At 46.5% G+C, this 18,769-nt stretch overlaps 1 protein-coding gene across 1 annotated transcript in view; it reads right to left on the reverse strand.

Annotated features, from left to right (window-relative positions):
• Positions 1–650: 650 nt before the first annotated feature.
• The window catches only part of LOC124556089 (single-minded homolog 1-like), a 137,760-nt gene continuing 119,641 nt past the window's right edge, over positions 651–18,769 (reverse strand). The window contains exons 7-9 of the mRNA XM_047130115.1: positions 15,504–15,610; positions 8,060–8,207; positions 651–1,296 (exon numbers count right to left, since the gene is read on the reverse strand). Of these exons, the coding sequence (XP_046986071.1) occupies positions 651–1,296; positions 8,060–8,207; positions 15,504–15,610 (901 nt within the window). The remainder of the gene's footprint in view (positions 1,297–8,059; positions 8,208–15,503; positions 15,611–18,769) is intronic.

An 18,769-nucleotide genomic window follows, 5' to 3' on the forward strand; every position in this document is an offset into this window, starting at 1 on the left:
TCTTCTGTCCACAATTACGAAAATACAAACACAGAAGACGGTTATGATAACTGCAACTGGTCACCAGAAAACAGAAGTAAAAGAAATTGCGCTTTAGACTGTTACTATTCGTTCTCGCACAGATCGAACCTCACAGAAGCCGAAGCTTCTTATCGACGTACATTCGAGACGTAACGGAGAACCTCCGATGCCACACTCCGACGATTTCTGCACGTCCACACCTGACGACAAAAATAAGATACTCCATTTAGCAGACGAAGGTGCTTCTGTGACGGTCACAGTTGGCAGTTGTTAGGAAACACGTCATCAGAGAGCAGTAGGGTACAGTGAGGATGGAGAATCGCAGTCTCACTCCTCGGAATCCTGAAGTGTCGAATGGCGTAGCTCCTCTCTTGGCGCGGAGCGGTTCTACGTTCTGTCTGGCGCACTAGCGAGATCTGGCCGCAAGTCGTCCCGTTCCCGACCGTCTGGGGCCGGAGGTGCGTTTGGGGAAGAGGTGCGGCGCGTGAGAGGCGCCACCGTCAGCCGCGGAGTCGAGGCGCGCCGACGCCGGCGACGGGTCGGCCTCTCGCGGAGCGGCTGGGTCTTCACTGCCATTCCCGGGCAGCGTCAGTGCGACCGCCGGCGGCGGCTTCCGCGTCGCGCGCCAGTCAGCGGACGTACTCGTTGGCCAGCTGGTACTGCTGCGTATCGACGATGACGCTGGTGTAGCCGGGCTGCGCCAGCGCCGCCTGCTGCTGGTGGTGATGGTGGTGGTGGTGGTGGTGGTGGTAGGGCTGGCCGGCGCCCTGCTGGCCGTCGCCGAAGCTGCAGGCGAGGCCGAACTGCGGCTGCTGGGGCGCGGCGGGCCCGTGCAGCGGCATGCAGAAGGCCGGCGGCTGCACGTCGCTCTCCGAGCTGCTGCAGCTGCTGGACGACGAGCTGAACGGCCGCTGCTGCGGCTGCACCAGGCCCAGCTGCGGGGGCGTGCCGGCCGCGGGGACGGAGGCGGGCGCCGCCGCCGGCTCGGCGTACGGGTAGAACAGCTCGGAGTAGAAGGCGGGCTCCTCGTAGCCGCCGGTCGCGGGGTACTGCGGGGGCGGCCCCACGTAGTCGGCCGCGTAGCCGGCGAGCGCGCCGCTCGACGAGTCGCTGTAGTCGTCGTCGGGCGTAGGCGCGGCAGGCGGCGCCGCCAGCGGCCGGAACTTGGCCTGCCGCACGGGCGAGCGCGCCTTGGCCGGCGGGCCCTCAGACCCCAGCTCCTCGCGGCCCGCGATCTGCTCCACGTTCAGCACCAGCTCCTTCGCCTCCTGCTCGCTGCAAACCACAACACACTGTAAGCTCCCCAAACAAAAACAAAAAAAATGGCCCTGGGCACTATGGGACTTAGCTTCTGAGGTCATCAGTCCCCTAGAACGTAGAACTACTTAACTAACCTAAGGACATGACATACATACATGCCCGAGGCAGGATTCGAACCTGCGAACGTAGCGGTCGCGCGGTTCCAAACTGTAGCGCCTAGAACCGCTCGGCCACTCCGGCCGGCTCCCCAAACCGGGAGGCGCTCTTCTAACCGGGCGCAGCAACCTGAGTACAAAGTTTAGAGAAACAACTTTACGCGACGGCCCTAGGAATACACACTATCTATTCAGAAGTAGCCGAGCGTCCTTATATAACGTGGAATTGACCACATGATGTTCAAATGGCTCAAATGGCTCTGAGCACTATGGGACTTAACTTCTGAGGTCATCAGCCCCCTGGAACTTAAAGATACTTAAACCTAACTAACCTAAGAACATCACACACATCCATACCCGAGGCAGGATTCTAACCTGCGACCGTAGCGGTCGCGCGTTTCCAGACTGTGGCGCCTAGAACCGCTCGGCCACTCCGGCCGGCGACCACATGATGTCAACAGGGGCGGACTCTCTGCTATAAAAGTAGGCGGACAGTATTATTAATAGAGAAGCAGTAGCGGCAGAATGTGTCGATCAGAAGAGCCTACTGACGTCGAAAATGGACTGGTCACGGAAAGTCAGCTAAGTAACTAACCCATCAAAGAAATATCGACCCTTCTAAAGTTGCCCTAGTCGACTGTTAGTGATGTCATTGTGAAGTGGAAACGCGAAAGAACAACCACAACCAAACACAGACGAGGCAGACCTCGTGTACTGACGGAAAGGGACTGTCGAGCACTGCGAATGTGGCTCTAAAACACTGCACGAATCCAGAGGAAGGAATCACTCCCGAGTTCCAAAGCTACCACGAGTTGAGCTACCACAATGACTGCGCGTGGGGAGTTAAAAAAAAAGGGATATAATGGTCGAGTAGCTTCTCATAAGTCGCACATATGTGTAGTCAGTGTTTAGCGATGCTTGAGCTGGTGTAGAGAGCAATGCCACTTAACGAAATGTTCAAATGTGTGTGAAATCTTATGGGACTTAACTGCTAAGGTCATCAGTCCCTAAGCCGGCCGAAGTGGCCGTGCGGTTAAAGGCGCTGCAGTCTGGAACCGCAAGACCGCTACGGTCGCAGGTTCGAATCCTGCCTCGGGCATGGATGTTTGTGATGTCCTTAGGTTAGTTAGGTTTAACTAGTTCTAAGTTCTAGGGGACTAATGACCTCAGCAGTTGAGTCCCATAGTGCTCAGAGCCATTTGAACCATTTCATCAGTCCCTAAGCTTACACACTACTTAAACTAAACTATCCTAAGGACAAACACACACACCCATGCCCGAGGGAGGACTCGAACCTCCGCCGGGACCAGCCGCACAGTCCATGACTTCAGCGCCTGAGACCTCTCGGCTAATCCAGCGCGGCAATGCCACTTAACAGTGGATCGCTGGAAACGACTGACTTGGAGTCATGAATTACACTATTCCCTGTGGCAATCCGATGGAACGATTTGGGTTTGACGAATGCCTGAAGAACGTTACATGCCATCAAGTACTGAGCCAGCAGTGAAGTACAGAACGGGTGGTGTTCCGGTAATGGTGTGTTTTTCGTGAGCAGGGTGGGTCCCCTTATTGCACTTAAGAAACCGCTAAATGCGAGACGATATATAAACATGTTTTACAACATTGTGTTTTGCTTACACTAGGACAGTTCAGAGACCATGACTATTTGTATTAGCATGACAATGCTGCATCTGTCAGGTAATGATCTGCGAGCAATAACATTCCTAAAATGGACTGGCCTGTCCAGGGTCCCAACCCGAACCTAATCGAACGCCTTTGGGATGAGTTACAACGTCTATTTCGCTTCAGATTCCAGCATCCAACATCACTAGCTTTCCGGTTTCGGCTCTTAAGGAAGAATGGGCTCTTAAGGAAGAACAGATATTGACTGAAAGTGTTCCCGATGGAGTTCAAGCCGTCATAATGGCGAAGAGTGGAAACACCTCACATTAATGTCCTCTAATAGGTGTCCGGATACTTTTGATCGGATTGTGTACTAAATATCTGTATTTGTCACTCCCATAAGGATCGCGCAGACAAGATTAGATTAAGTACAGTGCGCTAAGAGGCAGTTAGGCAATAAAAATCCACGCGTTCCATACGTGACTAAAATAGGAATAAGCTGCAATAACTATTAAGATCAGAAGTACTATAGGCCATATGAACACCAGATGGGCTCAAATAACCTTTTAGGACTAACTGGAGGTACTTAAAAAATTCCGTTCCACCCTTACTTTCATTTAAGGACTCAATCACATTTGCATAAATAGCATCATAATTAATTATTTTATCCTTAATTAACCCTTATCTTCTGGGAGATCCGGGTGAGTTGGCACCAGTAAATCCTCTTATCACACTACTTCATATTCAGACTTTTATATTTTTACATATATCAGTTTCCAGATTTCCCAGCTAACTTTCCAAGAATAAAAATTATTATTACTGCCAAGTTTTACTTTTATTAATAATGCAAATAATTATTGCTGACCTTGATAGGTAATTACTAATCACTATAATTCTCGTTGCCTCCATTATTTTATCATCATTATTAGTATTACTGTCATTATAATTGCCAATAATTATTTTTATTATTAGTACAAATTATTATTATTGTGATTATTACGAAATATGTTTATGTGTTATTCCTGGTGAGATGTAAGAGACGACCTTATGGTCCGAATCTGATGAGGCTAAATGAGGAATAAATAAAGTAGTGGGAAAACTAAGAGTCTCGAAAATGACAAGTAAGTCTAGAAATCACAAGCTATGGTTAAATGTTTCTCAGATTTCCTGCCGCGTGAGATTTGTTTATAAACTCAAGCTTTCAACGACTTCCACTCTCGTGTTGGTCAGGAGTTAATTGTCGTACCGATAGGCCACGAGGAACTTTCGTATCTGTCCATGACATACACTGAAGCGCCGAAGAAATTGGTATACGCATGCGTATTCAAATACGGAGATATGTAAACAGGCAGAATACGGCGCTGCGGTCAGCAACGCCCACATACAAGTGTCCGGCGCAGTTGTTAGAACGGTTACTGCTGCTACAATGCAGGTTATCAAGATTTAATTGAGTTTGAACGTGGTGTATAGTCCGCGCTCGAGCAACGGGACACAGCATCTCCGAGGTAGCGACGAAGTGGGGATTTTCCCGTGCGACCATTTGACGAGTGTACCATGAATATCAGGAATCCGGTAAAACATAAAATTGCCGACATCGCTGCGGCCGCAAAAAGATCCTGCAAGAACGGGACCAACGACGACTGAAGAGAATCGTTTAACCCTTCCGCAAATTGCTGCAGATTTCGATGCTGGGCCATCAAGTGTCATCGTGCGAACCATTCAACGAAACATCATCGACATGGGCTTTCGGAGCTGGGGGCCCACTCGTGTACCCTTGATGTGGTCCTTCGAAACATTTTCTTAGCTTAGGGAGTGAAAGATGCTCGGAAAATTTCAAATTCGATGTTCTCCAGCCTTTTTAGAGTTGGATGAAATTTCTTTGTTGGACTAATGTCTGAGCTGTGATAGTCACGTATCATAAATATAAGAAATTACAAATATCCGATTGTCGTGTGGTCTCCTTGTTAGCCAAGCAATCAGCCTGGGCTTACATATCCATTTTCGAATTTCTGTATATGCTACAGTCAAAACGGGTGTCAAAAATTACATGCACTAGTTATGCTCGGCTGCCACAGTACATAGGTATTATTGAACAGTTCCTAACAGCGGTGGCCTTGTTGGTTTAGTGGGCTATCAGACACGGGCGAGCACCGCCTCAGATGTGGCGCGGCAGAAGACGTATGGCGCTTGGTGCTACAAGTTTTGTTTCTACGGGTGAACCCGAAACATATCGCACGTAGGTTTCTTCTTTTTCCGGATGAACTGTATTTCCCGCGCACCAGAACCAGCGCAGTCACGTGGGTCGGTGGGCACGCGATGAAATATTTATTTCACGATGGTCCTAAAGATGTATTGGGCTTTTGGAACTACCAACAAGAATGTCATTGTAATATTGTACGGAACCCGAAGTATAGGCAATATTTTTCTAATTACTTAGGGAGTGCCCTACGCAACCCTCCACGCAGCTGGATCAACAGGTAGGAGGAGATTCCCACTGACTGAGCTGACGACAACACGACCGGATACCGCTGGAATAACCTACGACATGTGTGAAGACATACCTGGATAATCAAGCGTAAGGAGAGTAGCGGTGCAACATGTACGAAGCACATTTTTCGTTTCCCCATATACATTACCTTTCCGAAATTATTTGTTTCGTTTACTTACTTCACGATGCGGTGTCAGTTACAGCCATTTTAGGTGTGGTATAAAGGAAATAAAAATAAAAAATAAAAAAAAATTATACTAGGAATGTTCCCACTGTTTATTTCGCCTCGCCTCATCACTCCTAATACACTGACTGCGTGGTTAGGCCTCGGATTACAACACCCGCCCACTCTGCTCTCCCCGCCCTCACTTCCCTGCCCTCCTTCCTTGAATAAAAAAAAGAAAAAAGGCAAAAGTGGGTACAGGAACAGACTCTGGCTCTGGAGGTTTCGGGTTCAGTCCCAGTTAGGGGCGGGTATTTTTCCTCGTTCCAGTTCCTTCTGGTCAACTCATCTTGCTATCAAATGAGTACCGAGGATCTTTCCCAGGCGTGCAGGCCGCGATGGCCGAGCGGTTCTAGGCGCTTCAGTCCGGAACCGCGCGACTGCTACGGTCGCAGGTTCGAATCCCGCCTCGGGTATGGATGTGTGTGATGTCCTTCGGTTAGTTAGGTTTAAGTAGTTCTAAGTTCTAGGGGACTGATGACCTCCGATGTTAAGTCCCATGGTGCTCAGAGACATTTGAACCATTTGAACTTTCCCGGGCGTAAAAGGCGGCTTTGGTGATTGGTCCCCCACCCTCCCCATTCTAGTGTCGAAGCGAAGAAACGCCGCACCCTACCTACCATCAGTCGAACAGCCATGTCACTGACTTGCGACACAGACGTAACAGCGAGCAGGTGTCACAGAGATGAAAACAGTAACAATGTACTGCAGCTGCACGTAGCTATCATTCATTATTATTTACGCTCATATTGATAGTAGCGCATGTCAACTCTCGAAAATGCTTATATAAAACGAAACTTGTTCTGCAACAAAGAAGGGGCCTCAATAAATATTACTCTGTGTGGAATAACTCGCCTTCATTGAGTAAATTTACGGCTGTGGTTGTTACTATAACGAAGAGGTCTCTATTGCCTAAAAATGAACTTTTGAACTGAAGTAAATGTCCTGAAATGAAATGAATATATCGACGAGGAAAAGATTAATATAGATGCAGTAACATGAAATGTTTAAACAGGAAAGGGGGAAATGGGGAAATATAGTAGTGCATCAAGTACTCTTTAGTACACCGTAAGGTGGATTGCAGAGGGCCTCAAAGCATTCAGTCACGAAAAATGAAGTAAAAACAGAATATAAACTGAGTGGTCAAAATTCAGAGGAAGGATTGCCCCATTTGAAGAAATGCTGTGTACGACGCACGAATATTGCGCCTGCGTGCGGCATAAGACACGAGTATAGAGGCGCTGTCTGAGCAGTTACCGACAGATGCGTTGTGAACAAGGCAGCACATCGCGAGTTAACCAAATTTGGTCGTGGGACGATAAGTGGTGAAAACACATAGGTCATAGGAAACTGGATATTACACAAGAATTCGGATTTCCGTGGTCAACGGCGTCTAAGGTGGACTTTCAGTCTCGCAGAGACAATGTTTCCAAAAGCGGAAACCGCTACTCAGGACTAGCACAAGTGTTTGACGAACAGACTTGGTTCAAATGGTTCAAATGGCTCTGAGCACTATGGGACTCAACTGCTGAGGTCATTAGTCCCCTAGAACTTAGAACTAGTTAAACCTAACTAACCTAAGGACATCACACACATCCATGCCCGAGGAAGGATTCGAACCTGCGACCGTAGCGGTCTCGCGGTTCCAGACGGCAGCGCCAGAACCGCGCGGCCACTTCGGCCGGCACGAACAGACTTGATGTCTCCTCTGCAGAGTTATATGGGGGATCGACGGTCAACTCGGAGTCACGTAGCCGTCGATTTGAATATGGGGCGTCAGCAAACTATATGTACCAGGACTGTACGGAGACTAAAGCACCGCATAGACTTCAGAAGACGACGACCGACATCAGATCCGGTTCTTTCCCACGAATTTTGGTAACGCTGTGTGTGAAAGCTCCGCCGTTCTGGGCTCAGGCTGGCCAATCGGAACCGACCGACCGCCGTGTCATCCTCAGACTATAGCGGTGTGGCGGGGCGTGGGATCAGCACATTGTTCTCCCGGTGGTTTATAAGCTGAAGTCTGAAATAGGCACTGCGTCACTGGCCGTAATCCATGTCTATACCTACATATAAACTGCAGACCACTGTGAAGTGCATGGCAGAGGGCTCTTCCAATAGTACCACGCATTAGGGTTACTTCCCATTGCATTGGCGTATGGAGGGCGGGAAGAATGACTGTTTACATGCCTCTTTGCGCGTGGTAATTAGTTCAGTCTTGTCTTCCCAGTCTGTACGGCAGCAACAATTTTAGTCGGTTAGTTGGAGCCTGTAGTGGCGCGTACTTACCTGAGCACGTAGTTGACGCTAACGACGCAATGAGGCCGCGAGGATCGGCTATTGTGGACGATCGTGGCGTAGCTCTGCATCCACACCCAGCCACCATCCTTCGTCAGAAACCGGTAGTATTTCGTCGTTACTTGGCCCTTGAACAAAACTGTCAAAACACACATTATTCAAATGCTAGTCGCTACCCACAAGGGACTACATATTTTAGTAATAAAAGCACACGACTAAATTGGCAGTCATAAAATACAGTAACGGTAGGACTTCAGTCAATATTTCTGCTTCATGGAAAGCTGCAGAACAACACGAAACAGTGTTTTGAAACATAGCTGTACTCTGTAAAACGCCATTCATTCTTGAATATACAAGGTGTCCCTGAAATGTCGCGACAAACTGCAAGGGGTTGTAAAGGTTGTCTTGAGGAGTAAATTGAGGATAGAAACCCGTGTCCGGAAACGTCATCGAGCAACGCTACAGAGCGTCGAAGTTACAGGCGTCGGCGCTTGCCACAAGGCCATCCCCTCCGGCAGCAAACGTGACTTCGTACCCTGACGGACCGTAGGCGGGATGTCTAGGAATCGCAACTGACTGGCACAATCGCCAGTCTAGAATATAGAGCTAACTGCCACGTAGACAAGCCTTGTTTCCTATGAATGCGGTGCTCTGTCGTCTTTCTGGATGACGGTTTCCATCTGCAGTTTATTTTTCTCCCGGAAACCTCCAAAATGTCCACCGTTTTTCGGTATACTGAGGTAGAGTGAAATGCAGATGGAAACCTGTGTCCGATACCGTCATCAGTCACGTCAAAGTAGCATCGCATTCACAAGAGACTTGGCCTTTATACGCAGCACCTAGCTCCATCTTCTCCAGTGGCTATCGTGGTAATCAGTCGTAATCAGTGAACAACAAACAACATTGTGAGACGTTCTGCCTGCGGTCCGTCAACGTAGAAAATCGCGTTTGCTGCCGAAGGGATTACCTAGTGACAGGTGCCGGCGCATCTAACTTCGACGCTCTGTAGCGTCGTTGGATTATGTTTCCGGAAACGGGTACCTGTCCTCGATTTGTTTCCCAAGACAACCTCTACAACCTCTCGAAGTTTGTCACAACATTTCTGGGACGCACTGTATAGATAAATGTGAAGTAACTCACATAACAGGCACAAGAAGTAAACAATCATCATGGACCCCAGACGGTAAGTTCTCTCGTGCTTGAAAAATGAAAAATTAATAGTTAGTGGGAGACTTTCTTTCAGCAGCCCAACAGTAGACTACAAAGCGAGATGGCGCAATGATTTAGAGCTGGACGGGCTATCGGTATTTGCGTTCCTCCAAACCTCTTTGCTGCGACTGGCTAGCTAAGTACGTAAGTGTCAAAATAGGCAGTAGGCAAACGGTTTCATCTTTTGTCGGACGTGATCTATTTGTAAGTTGCCTCCTTTTGTAAGATTTGATTGCCTTCAAGTTATATGGTAGTACTTCGAGAAAGGAAGGGGGGTTAACTGTTTCTAGAATAAGACGCGTGTCTACGTGGTCTATCACACCATTCAACGCAAAAGAGGGTAGTGAGTACCACGAATATGACACACGAATTGAGGTGGCAGTCATTGAAACAAAAGGGTTTTCGCTACGGCAGGACCTTCTCATGACATTTCAGTCACTAGCTTTTTCCTCAGAGTGTGAAAATATTTTGTTGGCGCCCACCTACATTGGGAGGAAGGATCATCATAATAAAATAAGAGAAATCAGAGCTCGCACGGAAAGATTTAAGTGTTCGTTTTTCCCTCGCACTATTCGAGTGTGGAATGGTAGAGAAGTAGCTTAAAGGTGGTTCGATAAATCCTCTGTCAAGCGCTTAATTGTGAATTACAGAGTAACCATACAACTGTACAAGTCCTAAACTTCTACTGTGCAGACACATCTTTTCCGAGAGGCTTCCCCAGTTCTCTGTTGCTTGAAAGATCCAGTTTTCCGTAAGTTTTTATCCTTGGCTGTACATTTCCAGTTGGCCCGTTTGCTTAGTTTAATACGCAGCGCGCTAGCTTGCGCGACAAGGAGGTATGCCAGATCCGGATCGAAGGGGAAACTGTTACGGCGACCAGTCACAGATGGCTCTAGCGTTCCGCTTCTAACGACCTGCATGTCGACGGGACGTTTAATTCTGACGAGCCCTCCTTCCTTCGAACAGACAGCACGGCCAATTCGGCGCAACAATGGATGCGACTGCGTGCAAGTTCTTGCGAGTGGACAGGCGGCAGTATTAAATCATTAGCAGGATTCATTAAAGTTGCGCCTGGCCGCTATCGGGCGCGTGTTTGCTCAGGCGGCGGCGCCGTATTATGTCATTATCTGATTCACCGGAGGAGACATCCATAAATAGCTTAGTTACACATCCTTGCGCGTGCGCCGCGCCCCCGCCCCCATCCTCCCCTACTAGGGGCACTCTGCCTCTGGATTAACTACTCGTGCTACGACCGGGCTGTAAAAAGAAAATTAAATCACGAGCGCTGTTGGCTTAGGACTACCGTTGGGCCAGCAGCTAATATGGGTGCCTGGCGAGGGGGCGACTCGTACTCCTGCCGACGAGACCCTGCCCTTACGAGCTGCCTTACTGTGTTGTATGGCGGAGGTGTGTGCTGTGGCATACCTGAGCAGCTCGGTACCAGCATTACGCAAATCACATATTTCAAAGCTAACGTTTCCATGTAACCCGGGCAGAAATCGATAACGCTGCAACTAGAACCTCCAACAAGTTACTTAGGGAACACCAGGAGATTCGTAGAAGACGTGTGAGTGATGGTGAAGAAGAGTGAACTGGAGTATTCAGTGAAAACAGCGGGAACAGTGACCTATTAAGTACGCTTCACCTTACCAGTATACGACTGATGGTACTGAAAATATATAAACGATACAAACTATATGTCTCAATCTTTAATGGTGTGCTTCCGGGTACTCAGTCGAGCTGTCGTTTCCGTATTATACACGATACTTCAACAGCCGACCCAGACGTTTTCTTCAGGTCCTGCTAGTTGTACTGTGCTCTTTCGTGTATTCGTTGCTTAGGCTTCAACATAAATGCGAACTATTAATTACGTCGGGCCGTTATTTACATCCGAGTTCGACTCTTGATGCCCACAACGCTTTTTGATGCATTTTTCAGAGTCTGCAGCTGAGACTCTAGGGGTATTTAAATTGAGACTATTTTTTAGTGTCATTTCTCTGATTCAGCACTGAACTAAGACGCTAAGTAGAATTTAAACAAAGTACATTAATGTTACTAATTTCCAAATACCATTTTCAATTTAGAAGAAATTTTTCTGTCTGATATCTGTATTTATATAGGTTTAGTGTAAATCTAAAAGCAATGAACATGTTAAAATGCATTTTTTTATTAAAAACTAAACGAATTTTGTGACATAACTTGCGTGTATATCAGGAATGACGGCCCACTAATTGAACAGCGTGCGAGGTGACACAGTGGGAAGACGGCAGCTCAGATATCCGTCCAACCATCCAGATTCAGCTATTCCGTGATTTCCTAAAAGCGCTAAGGCAAATGCCGGGTTGCTTCTTTAGAAAGGGCACGGACCATTTTCTTCCCAAGTCTGAGATTATGGCCCGTCTCAATGACCTTTTCGTCAACGGGCGGTTAAAGTAGAACAATCCCTACTTCTAATCGAACAAATTTAAATACTAACAGTTTCTTGTTTCAAAACTAATAATTTTTTAAGTTACACTCACTCTTTTCAATATGTTGAAAATCCGAGACGTAGAAAATACCGACAGTTCCTATTCGATACATCAGCATCGATCGTACTCACATATTTCTCCAAAAGTCGATGTATCGATACTTATGATAATTTTGCCTACCTTTCATTCGACCTCAGAATTAACTTTCCCAGCCTATCACGAGGGCTATTTTTTTCTCAGCCTCCGATCAGCAATGAAATGGAAACCACAGAGAAAATTAAAAATGTTTTACTTGCAACATTTAGCTACTTCTGTACGCAGTCCTACCGTGGTACCAATTTTCCAATACTCTCGTCATAGGAGGCAGCCGCCTGTGATTTCCAGCAGTTCCCCACGGTGGCGTGCAGCTCATTGCCTGTGCCAGAATACTTTTCTCATAGCCAGAGGTTCATGTGAGCAAAGAGATTAAAATCAGAGGGAGCCAAGTAGGAGCGTCTTCGTTTCACCTGTATATGGTCGAGAATTGTCATGAGGAATGAAATGCATGAAATTTACGTTATGTTGGCTGCATGAAATCTAGCGAAATCTCTCAGCAGGAACTTCACACTTGGTGGGAAACATTATTTCCTCGGCAGTTTTACGTGTTCACTGCGCGCTCAGAATTGAACAGTGCGACGTGACAAGTTATATGGACATACTAGAGAATATTATGCCACACTGCGCAAAGCTTCACCGGGTTTTCACTGCGGTTTTAATTTCGCAACCCATCGGAGGGCCTGCCTTTTGTAATATGCAGGGAACCATCATAAATGGCGCTGACTTCAGTTTAATTATTGTGTTTGAAAAAAAAAAGTGTCATTTCTGTTCGTCCCACTGCGTATTTTCTTCAGTTTCCTTCTGTACTCTACTACAGAAGTTCTTTCTGTGTATAGTCCAAGTTTCATCGAGCTATAATGTTTGGCAGTGGAAAAAGAAGGAAAACTAGATTTTAACTTCCCGTCGACGATGACGTAATGGCAGCTGGAACACAAGCTCGGATGAGAGTAAGAAAGGAAGAGCTCAGTAGTGTTATTTTCAGAGGAACCGTTCTGGAATCAACTTTAAGCGATTTAAGGGAATGGAGTAGCTACGGATTTGAACCGCAGCCCTCCAGAATGCGAGTCAGGTGTCTTTATTACCGCAGTTGGGGGGGGGGGGGGGGCGGATGTTTAAGGAGGACTAAAATTACCGCAGTATCGTGCTCTTAGTGGTGCTCAACTATTTAGTAGCTATCTTTCTGCCATTTATAGATTGCGGTAACAGTTTATAACCACAGATTCGGCAGCCAGAAAATTCATCCGAGGACGACCAAAAGCTGTGACGCGAGTCGATGATACTGTTGCGCAGTACCGCCACAACCCCATCTCTGGTGTTCCAGTGGAGGACAGAAGCAGCCTCATAGACATGACATTCAGAAATGCTTAGGTCAGTGGACGGAACAAATACAGACGTATGCGAAGTCGAAGCAGTCCTACTTTGAAGTCAGCCACTACTAATTATACGTAATTACTGACTGACAGCATTAAAAATCCACTGTAAATCAGATCAATCAGTTTATGGGCACAGTTCCCACAGAAGTAAGGAGAGGAATGGCTCCAGAAGCTGAAAAACAAAAGCAAGAGACAGATTCCAGACACACTATGTATGGACATATTTCTCAGCTGCTGAGACTGAAATCAAGAACGAGCTTTTTACTATCAACCAAATCTATCTTTTTATCACATAATAAACGCCGAGTAGAACTACGACGAAACTCGTTTCCAATAGCCCATGGCAAAACTCGAAAGAGGAGTTTTCTGGGGGGTTTAGAATTCACTTGTACGACTTGGAAAGCCCTTAATCGCGTAAGGACGGGTGTAAAGAAATTGTGAACAAATGGGGCTACATTAGTACTTACAAACGGTGTAGATATGGTGAATTACAGGATCCATCCAACTTGCTAATCTGCAGAGCAATGGATGAACTGTGCACCTTAGAAATCATGGTTAAAGCAAAAAACAAGGTTACTCAGATCGATATTTTCTGGACTCATTTTGGAACTTGGACAACTGAAAATGTTGTTGGAGACGATTTTCATCACCGCATGACATGATGTAGTATTATTAGACATGTTTTAATGCGTTGACTCGGTGATGTTAACTAAATTTGTTTTAATGGCTCTGAGCACTATGGGACATCACAGACATCCATGGCCGAGGCAGGATTCGAACCTGCGACCGTAGCAGTCCCGCGGTTCCGGACTGCGCGCCTAGAACCACTAGACCACCGCGGCCGGCTTTGTTTTAATACTGTAAATTATAATTTTACTTAAAAATTGTATTGTACCTACTGTGTGAGGTCTTGGACCAGAATAAAGTCAAAAGTATCAGCATAGAATAGAAGGAACGACGAGCAGGACTTTTGAAATGGGAGATGCAAACTGAGGGGCACAGATGCGCTAGGTGCGGCGCACCGCTGCCGTTGAGCCGCGCTCATAGTCTGCTTCCACACTTCAACTATCCGCGTCTCAGCAGTGTACCAACACAGGAAAACTCTTGCTCCGTCACGATATACGAGGGTTATTCGGAAAGTAAGGCCCGATCGGACGCGAAATGGAAACCACAGTGAAAATCAAAAATGTTTTATTTGCTACACTTTCCAGCTACTTCTCTACGTAGTCGTCGCTCCGATTTACACATATGCCGTAGCGGTGTACCAACTTTGCAAATTTCTCATCATAGAAGGCACCCGCCTGTGCTTTCGACCACTTCTCGACATTGGTCTGCAGATCGTTATGTGTGTCAAAATGTTGTCATCATAGCCAGCGGTTCGTGTGAGCAGACATGAACATCAGAGGGAGCCAAGTCCGTGCTACATGGTGGGTGATCAAACACTTCCCATCGGAAACACTGCAAGAGCGTCCTCATTGCCCCTGTAGTGTGCAGCCGAGAATAGTCATGAAGCCGGCCGTGGTGGCCGTGCGGTTCTAAAATGGTTCAAATGGCTCTGAGCACTATGGGACTCAACTGCTGTGGTCATAAGTCCCCTAGAACTTAGAACTACTTAAACCTAACTAACCTAAGGACACCACACACATCCATGCCCGAGGCAGGATTCGAACCTGCGACCGTAGCGGTCGTGCGGTTCCAGATTGTAGCGCCTTTAACCGCTCGGCCACTCTGGCCGGCGCCGTGCGGTTCTAGGCGCTTCAGTCTGGAACCGCGAGACCGCTACGGTCGCAGGTTCGAATCCTGCCTCGGGCATGGATGTGTGTGATGTCCTTAGGTTAGTTAGGTTTAAGTAGTTCTAAGTTCTAGGGGACTGATGACCTCAGATGTTAAGTCCCATAGTGCTCAGAGCCATTTGAACCATTTGAATAGTCATGAAGAACAAAATTCATAATAGTTACGTTGTGTGGGATGCATGAAATCAGACGAAATCTCTCACAGGCGCTCATGCTTGACGGAAGACACTATCTTCGAGGCATATTTACGTGCTCACTGTGCGTTCGGAACCGAAAAGAGCGATGCAACGCTATCGACGGGCATACTAGAGACGCTGCCCAACACATATGTGCAGATTTTCACTGTCGTTTTCATTTTGCGACCTATCGGACCTTACTTTTCGAATAGCCCTCGTAGTCCGTTGAAGTAACGTGTGGAACGAGGCTCTTTCTAAAATGGATTGCCCAGAGATGAAAACAAATAAGTGATTGTTATTAGATACAGGCGAGTACTTACGCGTATGGTGTGCGTATCGCATGTGCATCATGTCGCAGCCGTGGATATACTGGTACAACGTCTTCTCGATCAGGTCCTGCGGCTCGTAGCCCGTCAGCTGCGCCACCCTGCAAAATGCACCACCGTGCTCACTCACATCCTTCTTCAAACAAATTCTTGCATATTTCTGCAATTGTTAGCTATCAGTACAAAACTTAAGGATGTACTATGTATGTCAATCTCCTAATGGTAACTAGCGTATTAATAGAGTAACGGAAAAAGAGGAAGTTCTGGGAGAAACTGGAACGTGGTTGGCGTGAATGCGAGTTTCGTGATGTTACACATTCGCTATGCATAGCTTTCTACACTATATTTTTGGGTAAATTCGTAACGTCCAATACTGTCTAGCAAATTTACAGAAACTGTGTACGAAGAACACTGCGACTTTTATGCTGCCACCAACGTATATCTTGCGTAGGGATAGTGACAAAAAGATAAGACAGATTAGGGCGCGTATAGAGGAATTTAGACACTTATTTTTCACTCACACAATACGCGAAAGGAAGAGGACAGAAAATTGACAATATAGGTACGACGTACTGCAGACTATATATGTAGATGTAGATGCAGAAGTATACCACAGAGATCCCCAGCTAAAATTCGAAATTTCAAGCAGTACGTAAAACTCCGATCCAGCTGCGTGTCTTTTATTCCGCCGCAACCGGTCTCAGATCTAGAAATGTCCTTTCAAGTGGTGAGTAAAGAAAATAAAGAAGCGAAATGTCGCAGATATAAGGTTTTTATAACATTCAATTATCTAAAGGCAACATCAGCGTACTTAGTTAAAATAAACTTTTTCAGTACGTCGCATCATGCAGCTCTCAAACATTGCACAAAAGACTTTTTAAATGTTTAATATCACAGCTGTTATTTATTTACTCGGTGATTAGTTTCGAGCTTTGCCCATTTTCACATGCTTCCCAATTACAGAGAACAATATTGTTACCCACATCCGACACATACGCTCATAACAAACTTTGTTTTCGGTAATAGGTAACTTGTGAAAGTTGGCAAAGCCCGAAGCTAGTCAGCCAGTAGATAAATGGCAGCTTTGGCGTCAAACATTTGAAAACCTCTTTTTCCAGTTACTTAAAATGAAATACAGTAACGTAAATCAGTGAAGGTCCAGTATTAGAAAACAGTATTCTCGTGGAAACATAATGGGTGACAACTATTGAACTATATAAAATAAAATCGGCATAACTTCTGAACTGTTTGCATTAGGCCGTTCCAACTGCACGGTTGGCCGCAGGGCATGATGGGAATTAGTATGCGCATACGGTTTGGCTTAGCGACGAAGCCCACTTTCATCTGAACGTGTTCGTCAATAAGCAAAATTGGCGCATTTGGGGGACTGAGAATCCGTATTTCGCTCTCGAGAAGTCTCTTCAACCTCAAAGGGTGACTATGTGGTGTGCAACGTCGAGTCATGGAATTCTCGGTGCGATATTCCTTGATGGCACGGTGACTACCGAACGGGGCTACATTTACAAGGTGTACTGCAACAACCCCAAAACCATGGTTGAGCTGGAAAAGAGCCATTCAGGAGGTCATCGACAACCTCGATGTTCCAGCACTTCAGCGGTTCATCCAGAATTTCGCTATTTGTCTGCGCCACATCATCGCCAATAATGGCAGGCATATCGAACATGCCATAACCTAAATCCGAATATCTGAAGTGATACTTACATGTTGAATAAAGTGTGTGCACGGCGTAGTTTGTAACTAACTTACGCTTTTTTTCATGTAATTCAATAATTGTCACCCTGTATTAAAAGGCGCTGTCACCCGGAAACAGTTGCGAACATTATTTGTACATATATGCAAAGAACATGTCTTTCCCATGATGATACATTCATGGTGCGCGACTGTGTGCCGCTGTTTCTAGGAAACTGGACGCCATAATAACCTTATTTCTAATGCGTTTCGCTTGTGTATTCTCTTTAGGCACCGCTCTAAAATGTTCTTCATGGTCTGAGACCGATTGTGGTACGACAAAAGATCAGGAACTGAGGCGTTGTTTTACACATTGCTTTTACATTAGCGGTTGCGACTATCCAAAACGACGCACAAAAGTGTAGATTCATAAAGTTGGCGACCCACCTCTGCATCTTCCAGGTGATATCCCGCATTGCGGACCTATCATCTCATACGTTGATCTGGCACTAAATATATTTGTATTAATTAACACAGCTCTTGTCCTAGCTAAGGTACTGTCGACAACAAATCGTGTATCTGGCGTTCACATGTTCGCTCCGTAACGTCTGCTTGTGCCACTTCTCTACGTTCAAACACGTAAGATTGTGGTGGTAGGTTCGAATCCTGCCTCGGGCATGGATGTGTGTGATGTCCTTAGGTTAGTTAGGGTTAAGTAATTCTAAGTTCTAGGGGACTGATGACCACAGATGTTAAGTCCCATAGTGCTCAGAGCCATATTTACTAGCCATGCCTTTGTTGGAGGCGGCATGTCCTTGCCTTCCTCTGAAATAAGAAGTGTGTTACCAGTCACTCATACGGTGACCTATAGTTTAATGTGGACTCCGAACCACGATTTAGCTTGCCTTTTTTCACATTCACAAATCATCACCAGAGCAATAAGTAACAGAAAACATAATGAAGGTGATTGAAGTGTAAGACCGAGAGCACTGGGTTTGCAAGTGACACTTACACACTAAGCGACCAAGCCACGTCATCATATGCGTATGGTGTCCTATTTCACATCTTAGCTGGCTATTTTATGACATTTAAATCTATGAAACGTAACTCAGCATCGCAGTTTAGTGTCACAGTTCTATACGTTTATACAGGATATTTCACGAGCAGCGGTAAATATTTTGTGAAATGGTAGTAGAGACTACTCCTATTCCGTCTGAACAGGACGCGAAAGGCCGAACGGTACCGACCGATCGCCGTGTCATCATCAGCGAAAAGCGTTACTGGATGCGGATATGGAGGGGCATGTGGTGAGCACACCGCCCTCCTGGTCGTTGTGTGCTTTCGTGAAAGGAGCCGTTACTTATTTATCAAGCAGATCGTCAATTGCCCTCACAAGTGCTGATTGCAGCCCGCTTGCCAACAGCGCTCGGCAGACCTGAACGGTCTCCCATACAATTGCTAGCCAAGCCCGACAGCGTTTAACTTTGGTCATCTGACGGCAGTCAGTGTTACTTCCCAACGCGGAAAGGCCTTAGGCTGGTATTACAGACTAATTTGAGTATAACATTCCA

This window comes from Schistocerca americana, chromosome X (assembly GCF_021461395.2).
Source record: "Schistocerca americana isolate TAMUIC-IGC-003095 chromosome X, iqSchAmer2.1, whole genome shotgun sequence".
Classification (NCBI taxonomy): Eukaryota; Metazoa; Arthropoda; class Insecta; order Orthoptera; family Acrididae; genus Schistocerca; species Schistocerca americana.